Below are 20,378 nucleotides of genomic sequence, written 5' to 3' on the forward strand. Positions count from 1 at the left end.
TCCAGCAATCATTTGAGCATTCAAGTGTTCAATGTAAGTCCCCTTGCAGTTACAACAATTCACATCAATACCATTGAAGCTATCCAACACGTCAAGACCTAACATAAAAGAACCTTGAAGTCATCTCAACTGATCCTTATGCAAATCTTCAGCATTTGAGAGTCTTTACTCAAGAGAGGATAGAGTATTCAATACTTTATTTTGTGTTTGATAGTGCATCAAAACACCATCAACAATAACATAGATTAATATGATGAATACCATTTTGAAAATCTTAATATCAAGAAAAAAAAAATGTAAAATTAATATCAAGACTCTTAAATTATCTTATCTATATTAGACTAAAATCAGATAATTAAAATCATAAAAATAGTCAATCTTAAGTAATAACTATTTGTAACATCAAGTTATATGATATAAAAAAAGAAAAATAAAAATCAATAAAATTAAGACAATTATTAACTGTTTTGGTGATTTAAAAATATAAAAATATCAATCTATATTGGAAGGTTGAAATTTGATTTTTAACTACAAACATTTATTATTGGTACACAAGACGTCCTTGTCTGTGCAGCCATCAGACTGCGCATTTGACTGTATGTATTAATTTTAGCTGTTGTTTTTTAATTACTATTGACAAATTTGCAGTCTGATGACTGCATAGACATTGCCAGGAAAGACAAGGGCCGTCCACTTGGTAGGACTGGATAAGCTCTTCCATATAAAAACAGTACCGTCAGAAAAAGTTTCTGATCCCCTGTGCTGTGAGTACGAACTCAGATCTACGCTGACTGTAAAACTGTAACTAAAAGGAATCCTCCTTTTACACGGAAGTTCTTGTTTTAACCTATGAAGATTGAGTCAATGCCAAAAGAGATAAAACGCAGTATGATATCTCCTCCACACATTTAGATACATGAGTAAACAATATTTCCCATCTCTTATCTGAATCCTCTTAATTGCATTTAGAAAGTCACAGTAAGTTGGGCTTCGAGCTGTTCAGACCTCCGGCCTTCTATCAAAACAAAAAAAATTGGACTTCGAGATAACAAAAATGGCCGAGGTTGTAACAGTACTGCTGAGTAACGGAGTAAGGATGCCTGTAATAGGGTTTGGTTTGGCTGCAGAGGATGTCATGATATCCAAGGGCTCTGCACCAGTCGACCATATTAAGGCTTCAGTGCTTACAGCCATTCAGGTCAGTTAAGCTTTTTCCTTTTGTTTTAGTGATTTTCAAGTAGAGTTATCGAAACGTAACATATATGGTATACTCGTGCTTAGGTTGGTTATCGGACATTCGATACTGCAAGCGCTTATTTCACAGAAGGCATATTGGGAGAATCTCTGAAGGATGCTTTTGAAAAGGGTATGGTATCTCGGGAGGACGTTTTTGTCACCTCCAAACTTTTTCCTGGCGACAGTTATCCTCAGGACGTCATTCCTGCTCTTCGGAAAAGCTTAGAGTAAGTCGAGGGATTGAGTTTTATGAGCAGATCTATATTATTCATAAGCATTTCTTATTGGGTTTTCTCTATACAGGAAATTGAAGCTAGAATACTTGGATTTGTATCTGATCCACATTCCTGCAGCCCTTAGAAAAGGTGTCGTGTATCCTCATATAACGCCAGATGATGTTGTAGCAATGGACCTCCAAGGTGTTTGGAGGGCAATGGAGCAATGTGTTGAACTTGGCCTCACTAAAGCAATTGGAGTCAGTAATTTTTCTTCTAAGAAGATTAGCGATCTGCTTGCCTTTTCCAGGATACCTCCTGCTGTAAACCAGGTGCTACCCTCAATCTCTTCATTCAAGAAACTTTGTTTTTGATTCCATTTAACAGTTGTTGATTTCCTCCCCTCAACAACTAGCTTCTTGATTAGGTGAAGTTAATATATCAGTTTACGTGTGGACCACATCTTCCCTTATAAACAACCTCCATCCTCCTTTTGGGCAATGTCTATGCAGGCACTTTTTGGGGCCTGCGATAAGATAGTTTTTGAAATTTAATAATCAAATTAAAAATCAGATTATGGTTATTTTCTGATTTATTAAATTTATTATTAAATTTAGAAAATTGTCTAATTAAAGGTTCTTTTGGTGCCTACATAGACATTTCGTCACTTTTGCTTATTATTACTATTATTTTCAATGCATCTTAACATTATCTTAATTGGTTGTGCAACTTCTTTTAAAAAATGACATGTTAGTTTCATATTCTTATTAAATTTTGTTAAAGATATGGATTCTATTTCATAATTTTAGATTCTTATACCAGATTAAATCGGTTCTCATATCATGATAAATCATATTTCAACCTATCTATTGAGGATTAATTTGAAAAAATCTTATATATAGATATCCTTTCATGGAATGAAAGGCTCTATAGTTTGTACACAACAACAGAAAAAAAAAATCATCCACACAATTAGGAGAGATTTTTAACCCATCATTCAAATCACAACTATTAATTGATCTTATACTTTCAATTTAACTCATATACAATTCTAAGACATCAAGCATATCCCTAAATGATGCTACAACAATGTCAACATTAAGTAGAACATAAAAAGACATAGAATCTATCTCATAATTCTACACAAATATATAATGATCAACTCAATACACATCATATATACACATAGTGACTAGGTTGCATACATCACATATACACTTAGTGATCAAGTCATCACAAATTACATATACACATAGTATTCAAATCATATCCACTTAACCTATCCATGGTTGGATAGCTCATAAATGCATCACATGCACACATAGTGAACAATCTTTACAAACATCGCATGTAGACATACTGATTGACTAGAAAAAGTAAATGAAAGTCATTGGTTTTATTTCCATAGGTTGTTGAATCAATATAATGGATCCTAATAAATATCATCACTATGCTACTATGAGAATTTATTTAAAATTGGTATCTGCTAGCTAATAACATCTATCATCAAGATCCTCTGCTAGTGAAAGATGACTAAGGTCTACCATGCCATGGGTAATTATTGCTATTTTTTAGCTAAATGCTTCAATTGAAAGTTGACTATTCTCAAAGATACATCAGTTAACTCCTAGTATCTATCACCTAGACATTGTTGGTGATAGTTCTCTAAACCACATTAGTATTAAACTTGATTTTGATATTTTTTGTTATACTATGTCTAGGTAAATATAATTAATTGATCATCATTTTCAAAGCCTTTGATTTACTGACCTAATTACATTACCATATAAGAGTATGATATAGGGAAAAGGTAATTACATTCTAACTAACTCAAACAAGTCTTCAAAACTGGACTTGGGCATTTATCAAAGGTATTTGCTTCACAATTAGGCCTATCGTCTAGTAGCCCTACAAAAGTATATGACAGAGCATAAATTTCTTTATAGACCTCATATGCACAAAACAAAACTGTTTTAGATACCAATTTAGCCATTTCACAATGTATCCAATTTTCAAGGGGAAATTATTTTTGAACGAAGCCCTCAAACATTGACTGCTATTTTTGCAACTGGGGCTCATTAGGCCTACTTTACAAAGCAACTATGTGTTTATCTTCTCCCAAAATTTTGAACTCTACTCCTGAGCCTTGTTAATATCACATGAGCTCTAAAATCACCAATTTCATCATTTGGAACCAACACAAATTCACCAATTTACAAAACCCTATGTCTACCTAGTCTTACTTGGCATAATACATGAAGATATTAGACTAGGGCTACCTCAAAATTGACCCAAACACCATGCTCTAGTCCTGCAACCTCTAAATATTAAAATACACCCCAAATGCCTCCTTTTCACGAAGTTTAAAAATTTTCCAATGGTGGAAACAAAAGTTATGGACATTTTTCAAAAATTGGGAACCCTAGTTTCTGAACAGGGTTGTTACGAAGATTGGCTTATTAGACCAATCAAGTGACCTTTCCTTTAGAACTGGTAAGAATGAACAACATATGCAATTAAATCATCTTTATACTCATATAAGTTTTAGTCTCATACTAATTTGTACAAGGCCATACAAGTTGTTGCAACAACAAAAACACAAGGAAAAATGCAGAAAACAGAGTATGTTTGATATTATTTCATCACCAAAAAATAAACCACCTTCTCCACGAACCTTACAAGGAATATTTAAACCTTTTCCAGCCAATAATATTCATTTACAGTAAACTTTTGAATTACTTGACCATTTAACTTCCATATGCAACAAAACGTACAAAGTTGCAAGATAATATTTTGACAAACATGACAACTTTTTACAATATTTTCCATAAGGCCCAAAAATGACCTCCTAAGACTCAAAATTGATACAAACAAGTTCAAAATGGTCCCTTATTGCATTATCAAACCACAATATTAAAGAAAAATTTACAAAATGGCCTCATGGAGGCATAAACCCAACTAGGTGCTCCTACACCAGAGGAATCCATTAACCTTTATAAAAGATCCAATAGACTTTGGCAGCCATTTTATGAATTAATAAATAAATTTGGAGCTCTATAATGGTCAAAATGATTTAATGGATATCAATATTTATTATAGATATAACTAAGATGAATATTTAGTTTTATGTCATGCCTTAATGTATCATGAAATATTTTAAACCTTAAATTTTCATATACACATACGATAGACAAAATTTTATGAGACTAAATCTAAAAGATAATACAATATTGGAGAAGATTTTGGAAAGCCAAGCACAATAAACCATTGAATAGATATAGACAAGCTTAATGAGGAACCTTTAATTAAATTAAATATATATAGTTGAGCTATATTAATTGGAATATGGGTAACCATATATTTAAAATTTTAACCTCAAGTTGAAACATGTTCAAGAGGAAGGGTTAGTGAAATTTATGAAAATCCCGGACCTTGGAGCTATTTCAAAATCTTGTATTATGAAAAAAATTTGTAAATTTTATGTTTTTTTTTTTCATGTTGACTACTTTCTACCTACATGCTTTTTGAAAAAAAATTAATAATTTTGTTTATGTGTTTCAATTAGAGTTATTCTCCAAATGTTTTTAAATTGCTGCTCGAACATGACAGGTTACAACATAATTGAATTTAGCTCATGCAAGATACTATTTTTTTATGTGATTTAGGAACTCCTAAAAAAATATATGTATTAAATTATTTCTATAAGAAGTATACATTTCAACTACTATATAACCACTATGTTTTATTGAGAAGATAATAATTATTCTTATCAAAGCATCTGATTAAAAAATGATATGATATATTTTCCAATTATAATAATTTGAAAATAGGGCATTTTCCCTTCTATCCTCAAGTGCTAAGTTGAACTTTGACTTCTATGCCATAAAATTAAGAACTGAATTTTTTTAATTACTAAAACTATGACTTGAAACATTTAACCAAAAGAGAAGTTTTATTGCCTTTTGTCGATTTTGTGCCAAAGGTTGAGTTGGGAAGATGATTTCGATTTACTTTGGCAATATGAATAATTTTCAATCAGTTATCCTCTTTATTTTTAAGCGTCACGTCTTGATATTGTCTTGGTTAAAGTGGTATATGTATCATCATTTGATAATTATTCCACCTCTTAATGCTCATATCTTCTTTCTTGGTCGATTTTTATCTCTACATCCACTACTTTGTGGATTAGATCAGGAATAGATTTTCTTTAATATTGCATAGTATACAATAATCATTTCTAAATTTGTTTGAGTTTTACTTATTGTAAATAGTTCATTCTTCCTTTTAGCATATGGTTTCTTTTTATGGCAAGTGATTGATTATGTAATTTTAGTTTTTTTTGGAATCGTTGCATAGCATTTAAGAATCATTCATTGTGAGATTTATGGAAATAATTTGAAATGAATTGTGGGAGCGGGAGTGGGAACATGAGTGCCTCAGATGTCAGTGTTTCGAGTGGTGATGTACCTACAGGGGATGCAAATGAGGAGGTCGATGATGGGGACAAAGATGATGAGCAGGTCAGTTGTTTTCTTTCTTGCGTGTTGGCCTTGTTTTAGTGTCCATGCCTTTTTGGGGGCCTCATTTGGTTTTGGGGGTTGGATAGTATGATCTTTTTTACAATTTGCGGCACTGGGCCTTTTCCCTAGTTGGTCCAATATTGGTGATTCTCTTTTGGAATTCATTATTCTTGTGTGGCTGGACTCCTAAGTGGGTTTTGGGGAACCGTTTTCTTCCCTGTTTGGCGTTTGCGAGATCCTCTACTCTTCACTTCTGGGAAGTATTTTTTCCCATTTCTTCTCCCCGTTGTTCTTTGTGAATGTGGGAGGTACACGGTGGTGTAGGTTTGCGGGTTTATGAAGGCAAAGGCGATGGAGTTAGAGATTTGGGTGAAGTTGCTATTGTTGATGATGTGGTTCATGGCAAAGGCTGTTGATGATGTGGTTCATGGCAAAGGCTCTGGCTATGGATATCTCGTATTGTTTCCTATCATGTTTATTGTTTATATGGTCTTCTTTTAGACCCATGATGTGGGCGCTCCATATTTTTGAGGTTCTTGTTGTTATGGAACCTTCCTTTTTTCGTTTTTTAGTGGTCTTGGCTTCTCTCGTCTTCATTCTTGGTGTTAGTCTTGTTGAGCGTAGCATGGAAGGAGCAATTTTTTTCCCTATATTTGTGGGGATTCCTTTGCATATGATTCAAGTGTCTGATGGAGGGGCTTTCTTCATTATGGCTGCTATGGGGTAGTTTCAGGTCAAAGCTTTGGTCTTATGCAGTTCGAGGGAGTTCTTCCATTGTGTTTTCCTAGATTTCCTTCTTCTACCCTTGGGGGATTCTCGTGTTGACAACTGGTGTGGTTTGGTGCTCCCAATCTTGGTATTTTTGGTGTTTGCGGGGGCCTAGCTTTTCTCCCTTGTTCTTTTGAGGGATTCACCTGTTAGGGTTTCTGTTGGTCGTTCTTTCTATTTGTGGCTTTGGTTTTCTCTATTTCTGGGGTTGTTCTTGAGAATGTTGAAGCCATTTGGTCGAACGTTTTTATCGTTATGCCCCTGTTCATTCTTAAACTAATTTCCTTGGTGTTGAAGTCATCTTTTCTTGAGGTGGGGAGTTTTTTTCCTACTCTAGTCTAGTTTTGGCTTATGTGCTATCTTCTTCTTCTTCTATTGGTCCTATAGAGGTGGTGATGCTTCCCATGGAGGTGGTGAGATGCCATGGGGAAGAGGTTGGAAGTGGGGCATTTGTGGTTGGGCTTTACCTTGGATGCTTAGTTTTGGAGAAGGCTTGGGTGTGTTTTCTTGTTTTTATGGCTTCTTCTTCTTCTATTCCTTTTGAGGTGGGATTATCTTATATTTACGTGGAGAGTAGTTCTTTTTAAAAGTTGCATTGTTTCTCTTTGGAAGCCTTCTTTGCTTGGTGCAGGACGTTTGTGGGTTTCATGGTTAAACCCTTTGTAATAAGGTTATCGGTGCCTTTTAAAAACCCATGTTTTAGGTTGAGGAAGCCTGGTAAAACCCTTATCTCTTATATTGTTGGCATCCTTTATCTAATGGATTAGGTTTGTTGGGTGGCTTTTCCTGTTATTTGTCGCCTTGCTGATGGTTGTTTGATGGTGGGTTATTGTTAATCTTTGATTATATCTTCTTGCAACTTTCTACTTGTCAGTTCTGAAATCCTATTAATTCTAAAAGATTTTGGGTCCTTTCAAAGCCTATTGTAAGGGGTTTCAGGTCTCCTCAAAACTTTTTGGACCCTTAATAAAAATAATCATTCATTGTTCATTTGAGTTTTTTGTTAGACAATTCACATTTCCTTTTACCACATGATTTCTTTTCATGACAAGTGATAGATTATGGAATTTCTTTTTTGTTGTTGAACTATTCTTCCATAGATTGTGTCTTTTAGGTGGTCATGAAAGTCTTTTATTTTGAATAGATAAAGTATGGGATAGACCCATTATCGATACATAACTGCCAACATGCATACAAGGAGAAACTCACAATCAATGAACCCACCAAAACAAAAACACTAAAAATGTACAAACCCTTTTTTGAAAGGAGGATTTTAACCAAATCCTTAGATTAGTGGATCAAAGGTTCCCATCACACCAGAAACATCAACTTGAAACAAATGGGTTTTAGGACGAAACCCCAAAACATCCGAATAGTACCCCTTAAATTGAAAGAAAGGCAACCAAGGGAACAAGAAGCAACACATGGATTTTAAGAGACAATCCATAATCTTATCCTAATAGTAAAACAACTCCAATCCATGAAAGGAATCATAGGAGAACTAAAGGTAGTACGAACATAAACACCAACCTAAGAAAAAGATGGTAGTCATCGAAAGAGATCAGCATTCACCACTATGACACATTGAAAGGGATCAAATCCCTCTCTAATGAGGTGCCAACAAGGTAACCAACCCTCAACACACCACTCCTTCCAACTTGCCATAGTATGCCAAACACCAACTCCACCAAGTAAACCATCTTCTCTTGAGAACTAACTAAAGCCACCACACCATAAACCACATCTAGCACCCACTAGGAAAACTCCACCTCAAAAGGAATCTCTTCATGTAGGAATTGAGACAAGAACACAAGCCCCTCCAAAATCATCTGAGATCCACAAACCAAGCCAAGTCTCTCCATATAAGAAGAGGAAAAGACACCTCTGGGCTAGACACAAAGAAAATAGTCCAACCACCCACATCATTCTTCCAAGAACCCATTTTCTAGAAGATGCAAAGGAACACCAAATCTCTATAAAGAACCCCAAGTGAAGACAAAACAAAAACCAACTCTCTACCCCACTCTAGAAGTGAGTGAACCAGGGAGAAGAAAATTTGCCCATCAATAGCAATCAAAATAGGGCACAAAAGAAAAAGAAAAGCCTCATCCCTACGTACTAGCAGAGAGGGAATAGTGGAGCCAACACAACCCTCCCACAACACACAATCCCAATGAAAAATCCACGAAGACGAAAAATAGTTGCAACCCTCCCGAGAAAATCTCAACAGAGGGGGAATAGGAAACATCCAAACAACATAGAACAATGAAAAGACAATGCCCAAATAAATTAGCACAAGAAATAGAGGTGTGGGCATCCTCCCCACAGAATATTTCCACACCATGTAGTCACACTGCAAGGAAAGGTTAATGCCTAAACAACATAGAATAAAAAACTAATGGGGAGTAGCCTCCCCATAGGATACCTCCGCACTACATAGTCATGATGAGGAGAATCCCCAACTATAGAAGAGCACCTAGCACAAGAAATGAACAAACCCATGAGCATGGTTTGGAAGGGACCCATGAGAAGAGGCACATTAGGTAACCCCAACACACAACAACCACCATGAGATTTGCAAAGGAGACCCAAAATGCCACCATGAGAGTCACAAAGGGGACCCCAAAAATGGTCCACACCAAGAGGACAACCAAGACGAGGGCCAAAATCCCTCACACTCATACCCATGGCACAAAAGACAACCTCCAATTGAACTAGAATAGGGCACCAAGTAGGAGGAGGAAAAAATAAGTGCCCCAGAACCATGACAACCCAAAAGAGGGACAAGCCATAGACCAGGTAGATTCACACACCATGGCCATCATCTTCGCAACTATCGTCTCCATCATTGTTACCTTCCTTTTCATCTCCTACAATCACCCCACTTCCAAAAACCCTAGCGCTCCCCTTCTCACTCTCCATCCTAGTTAATAAATTTTAGTAAATTCTTTTGTTGTTTAATCAAGCAATTTATGATGCTTTCACATGGCGTTTTTATTGGATCAATTAAGTTTTATGTTGAACGAATAATTTCAATCCAATTTATGACTATTTATTAGTCAATTTTAGTTACTCGTGGTTGTAGGCTAATAGGAGCTAATAATCTCTTGGTGTAAATATTTCTAATATATTCTTTTTCTTTGACAAAATCTTAGGATCTTTTATTTAGAGAATTGTCTACTATGAAGTAAAAGAGGGAAATACTGAGGAAATAAAAATTCATGTTTATCAGAATTAAGAATAGTGTGTTTCGCTAAAATTTTTATATGGTTTTATATTGAAGGAATAGTTAGATGTAAAACCTTTTTGTAATAAATAGATAGGTAGAAAATAAGAAGTATGGATAACTTATGTAGTAGAATATAACTTTTGAAAGACATATTGAACAACAAGAAATTTAATTTCTTTTAAAAAAAATTCTCTCATTTATGCTTGATTATCTCTTATTAGACCCCTTAAATTTGAGTAAAACAATAATAATATGATACCATTCATATGCCAATCAACATACTAAAACATTAATTAAGGATCTCTTGAAGTTGTAACTATCTAAATATACAAGTATACATTAATAAAAATAGATTTTATGTATACCAATTTATTAAATTTATACTTCAAATTTATTAATGCAAAATAATATGTAAGAGAATCCAACTAAATTCATAATTTGGATTTAAAATAATTTTGTAAGGCCTTAATACAAAACATAATAGCTAACTTATAAAAAATCAATGAAAGTATAAATAACTCATGCCAAAAATTAAAAAAATGAACCACAACAAAAAACAATAGTTCTAGGTTCTATCAATAATATATAGATAACAATTAAGGAAAATCATATATAATATCTAAAATTAAAAGATCACAGAAATATTTCTCACTACAATCTTTTATAAATATTATAACTAACCTATCAACAAATAAATCTTAAATAGTTGTATGAGTTTCTATGAGGGTATTATCTCATATAGTTTTCATACAATCAAGACGTAGGTACATATTAGCATATAATTATATTACAATTAGAATATAGATATATTACATAAATACATCTCTACTCATACAATGAGGCTAAACATGACTTTCCATGGTCTCAACTAATATTAGCTCACCTAGAATGTACATAAGATCACAATAATATATTTGAGTGTTAAAACATGAATGGAAATATAAAAGCATAAACCATTACACTATTCAAGACAACATGTGACATAGTATTTTATGATGGGATTTAATTAACAACTATTCTTCTTTAATTTTGTAAAATTTCCTCTGTCAAACACAACCAAATTCAAATTATAACCATTCATTAAATTTAAATCCTTTAAATCAAGCTATTGAATTCATCATAACATGCATAACACAAGAAAACAAATAGTATAATGTGGAAAATTAGAGGGGAATAAAACACAATGAGGATCAACTCTTAATATATGAAACAACTTGTTACAAAGTTTACTTTAGGATCACTACCAAGGAAGCTCACTACTCCTTGAATAGACATGCACTCTAAGAAATACTACATTAGGGAAAGATTCAATACTTGCAATTTGAAGGTCACTTCCTCAAAGTAATATACATTGAGATTACAAAAACATTCATAATATGAATTACTATAGAAGAAGCATTTGACAAATGCTCATAGAGTAGTCCTCTTTATAACCCATAATATTTTTTCATACCAATTTAGAACACTTCATAATCATCAGAGATGTTGTTAATAATATATGTCACACATTATAGGAATTTCACATCAACACTCGCACTACCCAAAAATATTTTTTCTTCCTTATATATCCTTTGCATTATCGAAAAACATCACTTTAGTCATCTCAATTAGGACCTCACAAAAGAAACGTGTGACCTAGAATAGGTCAGCTTCAAATATATACATCAACCACAAAATTCGGTTTATAGATTAACCTTGTACATATTTGAACCATAACCATTTCATGACACATCCTTCAACAACAATGAAATCAGTTTGGATCAATCGCAATCAAAAGAAAATACCCGATTCACCCAATATCAACACCACTATAAAGATTGCTAAGTGTTAACCTTTTTACCATCAGGGAGGGACTCAAATAATTATTTGACCAATATAAAGGTAGTAGAGATCATCTAAAACCTTTTTACAACATCTCCTTAATAGATTAGACATCAAGTATTGTTGTAGAAGAATGTCATCATTGAACTAGTAAACATGGTGTAGATTGGTCTGATTGGATGAATTCATCACAAATAATACCATATAATGAAGTACCAAGAACCTTTAGACTCATGTTGACCCAAAATAATTTTCTCAACATCTTCCCATAATCACATAGCTAAAAACAATCATTGGAGGGTGAACTCACAAAGTTGGTTCCCACTTTTTGGTACATCCTGATTTTTACTGAAATCATACATTTTTAAAAAAATATAATGATTTAAGCTTTAAGAGGTCCCATTTGAAGTAATTAATTGAAGAGATTTAAATCAAAGGCTCTTAGATCAAAATTTCTTGGATAGAACCTCTCTACTTCTAAATCATGCTTGCAATGGAGTCTCCTTTGCATCTATCAAATGCTGATAAAAAACCAATTTTACATTAGCTTTTGGGGGGTCAAATTAATTCATTTAAAAGTTTTTTTTTTTAAGTATTTAGTCCTTATTATAAGCTTTCAAAATAGTATAACTTTTAATATATTTAATTTCATTAATATATTTTTATTTTATTTCTTATGAATGTAGGTTTTTCACCGAACATGAACTTCTTTGTTCAGTGCATTGGGAAAAATAGTAAACTAATTCAAAAAAATTCTGAAAAATATCTATGCACTAGGTATTGGTGTTTTCTTTCTAACAAAATAAAGAAAATTGAATTTTGATATATATAGAACAAGTTATGTGTTCAAACGTACACCTATATCCAAATTATAATTAGTTGAACTTCAAAACTTAATAAAATAAAAAATATTCAACATATCACTATCAAACCAAGTGCATGCCCTGGGTATTGATGTTACAAACCAAAATTCAAAAGAATTAAGTTTTATCATTTATAGAAAAAAAATTATGTGTTTCGGGATACACACCACTCTTAAAAAATGTTGTTTGCTGTAAACAACTACTTTTTGAGGGAGATGGAAAAATCAATAAAATTTTATTCAAACAAATTTGCAAAAAATATATTTAGAATCTACAAACAAGATGTTAGAAATCACTAGTTTGTATCATCTTCAAATTCTTAACGGTTTAAAAGTTATAGGTGTCAGAAAGTGAAGGTTTTTTTCAAAATATTCATCTAAGTGTCAAAGTTGGTGAAAAAGTGGGAACCAGTATTGTGAGTTCACCCTGGAACATAATGCAGAGCATTCTAGTGAACCAATTGAAACACCTTAGGCTGAGAAATTGTAATATGAAGTTCCAACACTTATAATAGCATATATTGCTATTCTTGGTTTTTAATGAAATTTTATTTCATTTATTTTCATGTTGTAATAAAGTGTGAGAATTTTGTAGAAATTTTAGTAGAAGTTACAACCATTTCTTCTGTGTTCAGATACAAAATTTAGAGTTTGTTATTTATTTTTGTAGAAAATGTCCATGGATTTTATATGATGTAATCATTATTAAAATAGATGTAAAATCATGTTCATATATTTATTAAATCATTAGACATCAATTTATTAAGTTGGGATTAAGTTGGGTTATAGTTTGTTATGATTCTAAAGGTCATTTCAATGTACCTAACTTGTCTATTTTCAAGTTTATGCAAATATGATTTTGAGGTTAAAAATAATCATTTAATCTTATTATTTAAATTGTAAAATGGGAAATTATAGAACCCCCTAGAGTCAATGGTATTTCTATCATACCTTTTATAATTCTCTAGATCATCTAGGATGCAACAGAAGACCATACACAATTATTCAATGTCTATCAAGATCTACACTTAATATCTCCTAAAAGTTTAATCAAAGGAACTCAAATTTCTCTAATACTATGTAGTATCTGGATATGAAGATAGCCGCCCAAGATCTAAAGGCCTAAAATAAAACAAAAAATACTTAGAAGATAACTATGGTAAGAATAAATTGTATTCCTATATTGAAGAATGTAAAAATAGAAATTAATGTACAATTCATGAGAGATCTTTTTTATGTAGGACAAGATGAGAGATGGGATTAGAGAAGATTATGACATATGTTATAATCCTATACAATGAGACAAGTAACTTGTTAAATATTAAACGGTCTATGAAATAAGATGTTTATTACAAGATAAGACACTTGATAAGCTAAGGTCACATGAAAACCATTACCTTTATAAATATTCCTAATTCACCTAAGAAAACTGAATGTGTGCATAAGACCTACTAGGTGAACTATTAGGTAAAATATCTTATTTATACTAAAAATTTACCTTAAGTAGAGTGGTAATAAAAAAAACCAAGAAAAAATATAAAACGTGAAGGCACCAACTATAACTTTACCTATAAAGCATAAACTATGGTTAAAGCATATGATTGAAATAAAATAATGATATTGTATAGAAAAGGACACACCAATTAATTTGTAGTGTAAAATACACTAATAAATATTTCTTCTCCAAAATGAGATATGGACTCTTATATGTTGGACACCAAATTAACTATATATGAAAGAAATACAATTTCAAAACGTTCATCGTTTACTAGAAAAGCTACTACCATAGGATTCCCAATTGTCACTTTAGTTAATTGAAATAATATATGGAAATTTAGAGAAATATTCTAAATTCCCTTTACATTATCCTTTATTACCATCCATATTCTTTTTTAAAGATCTTAGTTTCATGTAGTTTTGATTAATGAAACTCACCATAGGCTTGAACCATTACATAGCCAGTAAAAAGTACCACTTAGTGCACGAGGAATGCACACCTAGGCAAAGAGAAAAAACATTAGTGAGGAACCACCCAACAACTAGATAAAGACCAAAGACAAAACCAAAAACCAAAAATCCCAAAATATAAAGAGCTACCCACCAAAGATGCAAAGGGGTGATCTACTATACGTAACCGTTACTGTCTTGCCCATCTTTTCATGGACCTATAACTTTATTAGAGAAAAAAAAAATTCTTGTCAGAGTCTTTAATAGAGGTAAGAATACCAAATCCCAAGTTTCTCTAACAACAAAGGTAGGGAGCTCCATCGTAGTAGAGGAAGACAATGAATGCCTCTTACGTTTTGTTTCCCATAATTAGTCTCTTTTTGACTGGCTTGCAAGGAAGCCAAATTCTTCAGGGCCATCTCCTCACTTGGCTTGAATATATCCTCATTTTTTTGCTTCAAGATCTTGTGGCTTTCCTTCAACTCCATCACTACCTTACTCTAAATCTTCTAAGGCACCTTTTCACTAAGGTCATTCAAAATCCCCTCAACTTTATCCCATTTCTCTAATTTTCTAGCCATATTACTAGCGAATTCTCAAACCCATTCGTCCTTTTCCTCCATCACCCATTTATTATCCCTATCTCTTACCTCAACCATTGCCTCAATCCTATTGATCTTTCTAGTAGACACATAAAACTGCGAGAAGAGCCATTTAATAACCAAGTCATGCGACCCAATACTTTCTTGCAGGCTCGACACCTTAATATCCAAAGTAGGAAGGCTAAGATTGGGCTTGGTAGAATTATAGTCAGGATGAAAGGGGACAACCTCCTCAAAAATCTGCAAGAGAAAAGTCAGATTCTGAGGTTGACGAGGACTCACATTAATCAGAATATTCCTCCTCTTTTGTCTTCAACACCGCCACATCCTTTGAAGGTGGATTAGGAATTTTTTTTTCTTTCACTCCTCTGATTGGGTTAAATTAGGTAGAAACTAACTTAGGTTTAGAAGAGGAGCCAACATTGCGATCATATTTTATAACAGGAGCACCCAAGAGGTCCACCACTAAATTAGGGTTCGACAAGTGGCCAGGGGGACTTAACAAGGACCCCCTAGATGGTGTTAAAACCAGATGAAAATTGTAGAGTCTAAGGATCAAACCTTGGTGAAGGGGAAGGGAGTATTTTGACTTGGCTCTAGCAACCAATTGAGTCAAAGAAGAAAAACCCTAGTAGGTAAAATTTAATTTTATACTATACTTGAGGTGGATCAACATAGGGAAAATCTAGGTATGAAATATTTTAAATCACCCATCTAGAGTGAAGAATTTCATCAGTAAAAGGGCAACATTCCTCCAAATTCTGGATAGTTTTTCTCTATTTTGCCTGCTCTTTAACCTTGAAACCCCTTAATTTGGCTTCAAATATATTAAACTCATCCTTATACGACTCATTCAACGTCTTTGGGGAAGTTATTCCCTCCTATTGTAAACTAGTGATAGCAATGATTGTGTTTGGAGCTATTCTGAAAGCAACTCCCCCAATATTCACCTCTCCCTTCTCCCAAGATTGTGAAAAATTCTTGGAGATATTTGAATTGAAACCTAACATGTCTTTAATATAACTATCTAGGTTCCCCTTGGCCACTTTCTATCACAACTTGGCATTAGTTTTAAATTTATCACAAGAATTGTGTTTAGTTTGTATAAGGTCCGCCATCTCAATTATATAGAGTTTAGAAGTAGAAACTAGGTGGGGAGAAAAGAAACCAGTAGTTTAAACATGACAACACTTACGAGAGAAGGGGAAATTGATACTACTGTTTGAAAGAGACATCTGCCACCTATATAGAGAAACACTAGCCAAAAGGGCATCAATAATAATGAAAAATGTCATCCTTGGATTATACTCCATCATTAATATTTATGTCTATAGAGATAGCAACATGAACCATATCTAGGATATCATTAATATTTGTCCATATTTTTAAATTATTGGAAAATGGACCCTTTGAAATAAATCTATTCGCAACTTTATTTTTTTCCCTTCTTGCATGAAAAAGACGGGCATGCCTAATCCCTCGAATAAGGTCCCAACACTTGGCAACAAGGTCTTCACATTTCTAGTCAGGTTTGGCTTCATCCCTAAGCAATAAGACATTGTTTTTTGAATCACCTTCTATGAAGATTTGATTGTACCTCCTTTCATTCACAATCATTAGACCATAGTATATTGCTACCATCTCTACCGCACTTGAAGTTTGCATACCCAAATTGGTCACATATACAAGGATCATATTTCCCATGTGGTCATAAATGATTGCACCCCGACTCGCTTGACTTGGATTCTTAGTTTTATGTAGTTTCTTATAGTTATTTTGAATAACTTACGATAGATCTCCTAGTAAAATTAAATTTAGAGTGGTTTCATGCTTAGGTAATATTACTTTTCCAAGTGATAATTAATGTGATTTTTATTCATGCTTTCTAGATATTATAATTAAATCCTTAGCTTGAGGTATACACAATAGAAATATAGAATAATAGAAAATGATTCAAACCATCAAAGTTATGTCAATATTTTAATGTCAAAAACATACTATATGAATACCCAAACTTGCATTCCAAATCAAGAATTCATCCCTTCTCATCTCTCTACAAAATCCTCTCTTTTCCTTATTATGTAGCCTCAATTCTCCTCAAATACTTTTTTTCCTTTACTTTCATCTAACCCTCTAATGTTTCTTTGAAGTGTGGAAGAAATAAAAAGAAATAGTTCACCATACTTTATTGATTCCATCTTATGTTGCCTTCACTTCCATAGAATGTAGGCTTTGCAAATAAATTATCCTACTTCCCCGGCTTTGCAATTAAATTATCCTACTTCCCCACCTCTCCCGTAGAAATTATTTTGTATGTGTAGAGCTAGAAGATATCTAATATTTATTTTAAACTTTCAATAGTTTAATGATTAAATAAAATATTACTTATATTATTATCATAACCATACAATAGGAATACCAATATTACAAAAGTATAATTAAAGTTTATATATATCTACATAGCAATTTATGCCTCTAATGTTTCTTTGAAGTGTGAAAGAAATAGTACACCATACTTTATTTTTAGGCTTTGCAATTAAATTATCCTACTTCCCCACCTCTCCCGTACAAATTATTTTGTACATGTAGAACTAGGCGATATCTAATATTTATTTTAAATTTTCAATAGTTTAATGATTAAATAAAATATTACTTATATTATTATCATAACCATACAATAGAATACCAATATTACAAAAGTATAATTAAAGTTTATATATATCTAAATAGCAATTTATGTTAAGTATTCTATAGATTTGTTGAAAAAAGGTCATTTATAAAATCTAAAGTATTGTTTCATATTAATCAATACATAGCGATATATTATTTTGAGACGGGTATTCAGCAACAATATGAGAATATAATACCAATTTTATTCTCTTTTTCATATCAAACTTTAGTGTTGATGAGTAGCATCAATAAATTGAGGAGTATACCATTGCACAAGTTAAATATAATATGTACTCTGAAAGGGTGTGACAATAAGATTATAAATAATATTTTCTTATTTTCCTTAATTTTTGTTTCTCAAAACGTATTGCATGCATAACTAAAAAATATATTGAGTTTTTTCGTGTAGGTTCAGATGCATCCTAATTGGCAACAGAAGAAATTGAGGGAGTATTGTAAGAGCGTAAACATTCATGTTTCTGCATTCTCACCATTAGGAGGACCAGGAAATTCATGGGGATCAAACAATGTCTTAGATAATCCTGTAATTAAAGAGATTGCCAATAAACATTTCAAAACTCCTGCTCAGGTATTTCCTAACGACTAGTTGTTGAATACTTTTATAAAAACTTTACGTATAAATGTGTTCGAATTATTTTACTCATTGTCAAATCGATGTTTTAGGTGGTCTTGCGCTGGGGAATAGAGAACGGTGTAAGTGTGATGACTAAAAGTTTCAATCCTACCAGAATATCAGAAAACTTCCAAGTATTCAACTGGAAATTAGATGAAGAAGATCATGAGAAGATCAATAATATAAGACAACAACGAATAGAGTTTATGGAGAAGATTTTTGTGAATCCAATCAATGGTCCATTTAAAACAGCCGAGGAACTTTGGGATGGTGAGATCTAAATATATATGAAGATCATGAGAAGATCAATAATATAAGACAACAACGAATAGAGTTTATGGAGAAGATTTTTGTGAATCCAATCAATGGTCCATTTAAAACAGTCGAGGAACTTTGGGATGGTGAGATCTAAATATATATGAATGATATATCCTTTCATAGAATTAAGTGCTCTTATTAGCTATTTCATACAAAGGATATGAAGTATCTAGCCACAAATGGATAGTTTTTCAAACAAGTTAATCATACACAAACATTTCATTCATGTTGGTTCATAGATTTTTCTTCTTTAATAAATAATTATTATGATTCTATTTTACTTAAATATGGAGGAAAATTATTAACAAATAGTTGGATATGTTCTAAATTTTTAGAATTAAGAATGGAGTATAATTTAACCAGAGAGTAAGAAAGGAAATTTAACATCCATGCATAGTCATGACATAAATGTGATCATGGGGTTTGAAAGAAAACTTGTAGGATGGTTGTCCATTAGTTTGGTGTATGTGATTTAGAAGTTCATGGAAAGGAGAACTCAGGAATTTAGCTCGGAGCTACACCCGGACAAGGTCATGAGGAGGCTTGGTGAGTTCAATAGATTCAAGATTTATTTCTTCAAGAAAATATCTTCTCATATATATATATATATATATTTTACATAATCAATAGTTTTGTGACATAAACCTCTGTGGGGTCCCTTAGCACTAGGTGTTTTTGCTGATTCTGGGCATTGAATTGTAGAAATAATGTATTAAGAGTGCAAGTCAATTTGGCATAACCCTTCATAGTTTTTTCTTATAGATTAAGTGGAGAAGGGACCGAACTAGTTATACTTCTACATAGAAAACCATTAGTCAAAAAGAGAAACAAGGGCTTCAAGATCAATCCCACCATCCAAATAAATGGAGACTTTATAAACTATTCATAAAACAACTACTTGTAGCATCGTAAATTGTAACCAATACAATTTACACCTCAAGTTTGTGCTCCTACTTGAGCATGTCCTATCTCCATCCTCTCTCCAGGTCTATTTTGGCCCCATTAGCCAACTCTAATGTAGGTCTATTTTGGCCCCATTATCCAACTCTAATGCAGGTCTATTTTGGCCCCATTATCCAACTCTAATGCAATGACACCATTTAGTGGACCCCATCTTCAAGATCCCTTCTCCATTTCCCTTTGTGCTAGTCCTCCCCATCTTCAAGATCCCTTCTCCATTTCCCTTTGTGCTAGTCCTATTTGTTGGAGGAGCAAGGCATGGAATGCCTTGGTAAAAAGTAGGGTACCTCAAAATTCCATGGTCCCCCTTAAACAAATACCAATTTGAAATGGGACAATCTCTTTATCTCCCCAATGGCTAATAGCTTTTTGGAGTTGTTTGGCTAGTTATTGCTCTTTGCTTAGTGGGCTCTATTCGGCCTCTCTTGTCTTCTCCTGTTGGTGTTGGTTTAGGGAGGTTGTGTATGCTTTCCTGATGTCTAGTTGTTGCTCTTTGCTTAGTGGGCTCTATTCGGCCTCTCTTGTCTTCTCCTGTTGGTGTTGGTTTAGGCAGGTTGTGTATGCTTTCCTGATTTCTATGATTAGTGCCTGGGGTT

At 33.0% G+C, this 20,378-nt stretch overlaps 1 protein-coding gene across 1 annotated transcript; it reads left to right on the plus strand.

The window, feature by feature from the left end:
- The first annotated feature begins 899 nt into the window (after positions 1–899).
- LOC131030014 (non-functional NADPH-dependent codeinone reductase 2) lies at positions 900–19,048 on the plus strand. Its single transcript, XM_057960693.2, has 5 exons — positions 900–1,198; positions 1,282–1,463; positions 1,540–1,783; positions 18,280–18,459; positions 18,555–19,048. The coding sequence occupies exons 1-5, from the start codon at positions 1,055–1,057 to the stop codon at positions 18,783–18,785; spliced, it is 981 nt and encodes a 326-aa protein (XP_057816676.2). The 5' UTR covers positions 900–1,054; the 3' UTR covers positions 18,786–19,048.
- Positions 19,049–20,378: the final 1,330 nt, after the last annotated feature.

Source organism: Cryptomeria japonica, chromosome 7 (assembly GCF_030272615.1).
Source record: "Cryptomeria japonica chromosome 7, Sugi_1.0, whole genome shotgun sequence".
Taxonomy (NCBI): Eukaryota; Viridiplantae; Streptophyta; class Pinopsida; order Cupressales; family Cupressaceae; genus Cryptomeria; species Cryptomeria japonica.

Coding starts and splice junctions, on each gene's coding strand:
- LOC131030014 (XM_057960693.2), top strand. CDS start 1,055: ATGGCCGAGGTTGTAACAGTACTGCTGAGTAACGGAGTAAGGATGCCT. Junction 1,199..1,281: donor CAGTGCTTACAGCCATTCAG/GTCAGTTAAGCT, acceptor ACTCGTGCTTAG/GTTGGTTATCGGACATTCGA. Junction 18,460..18,554: donor ATTTCAAAACTCCTGCTCAG/GTATTTCCTAAC, acceptor TCGATGTTTTAG/GTGGTCTTGCGCTGGGGAAT.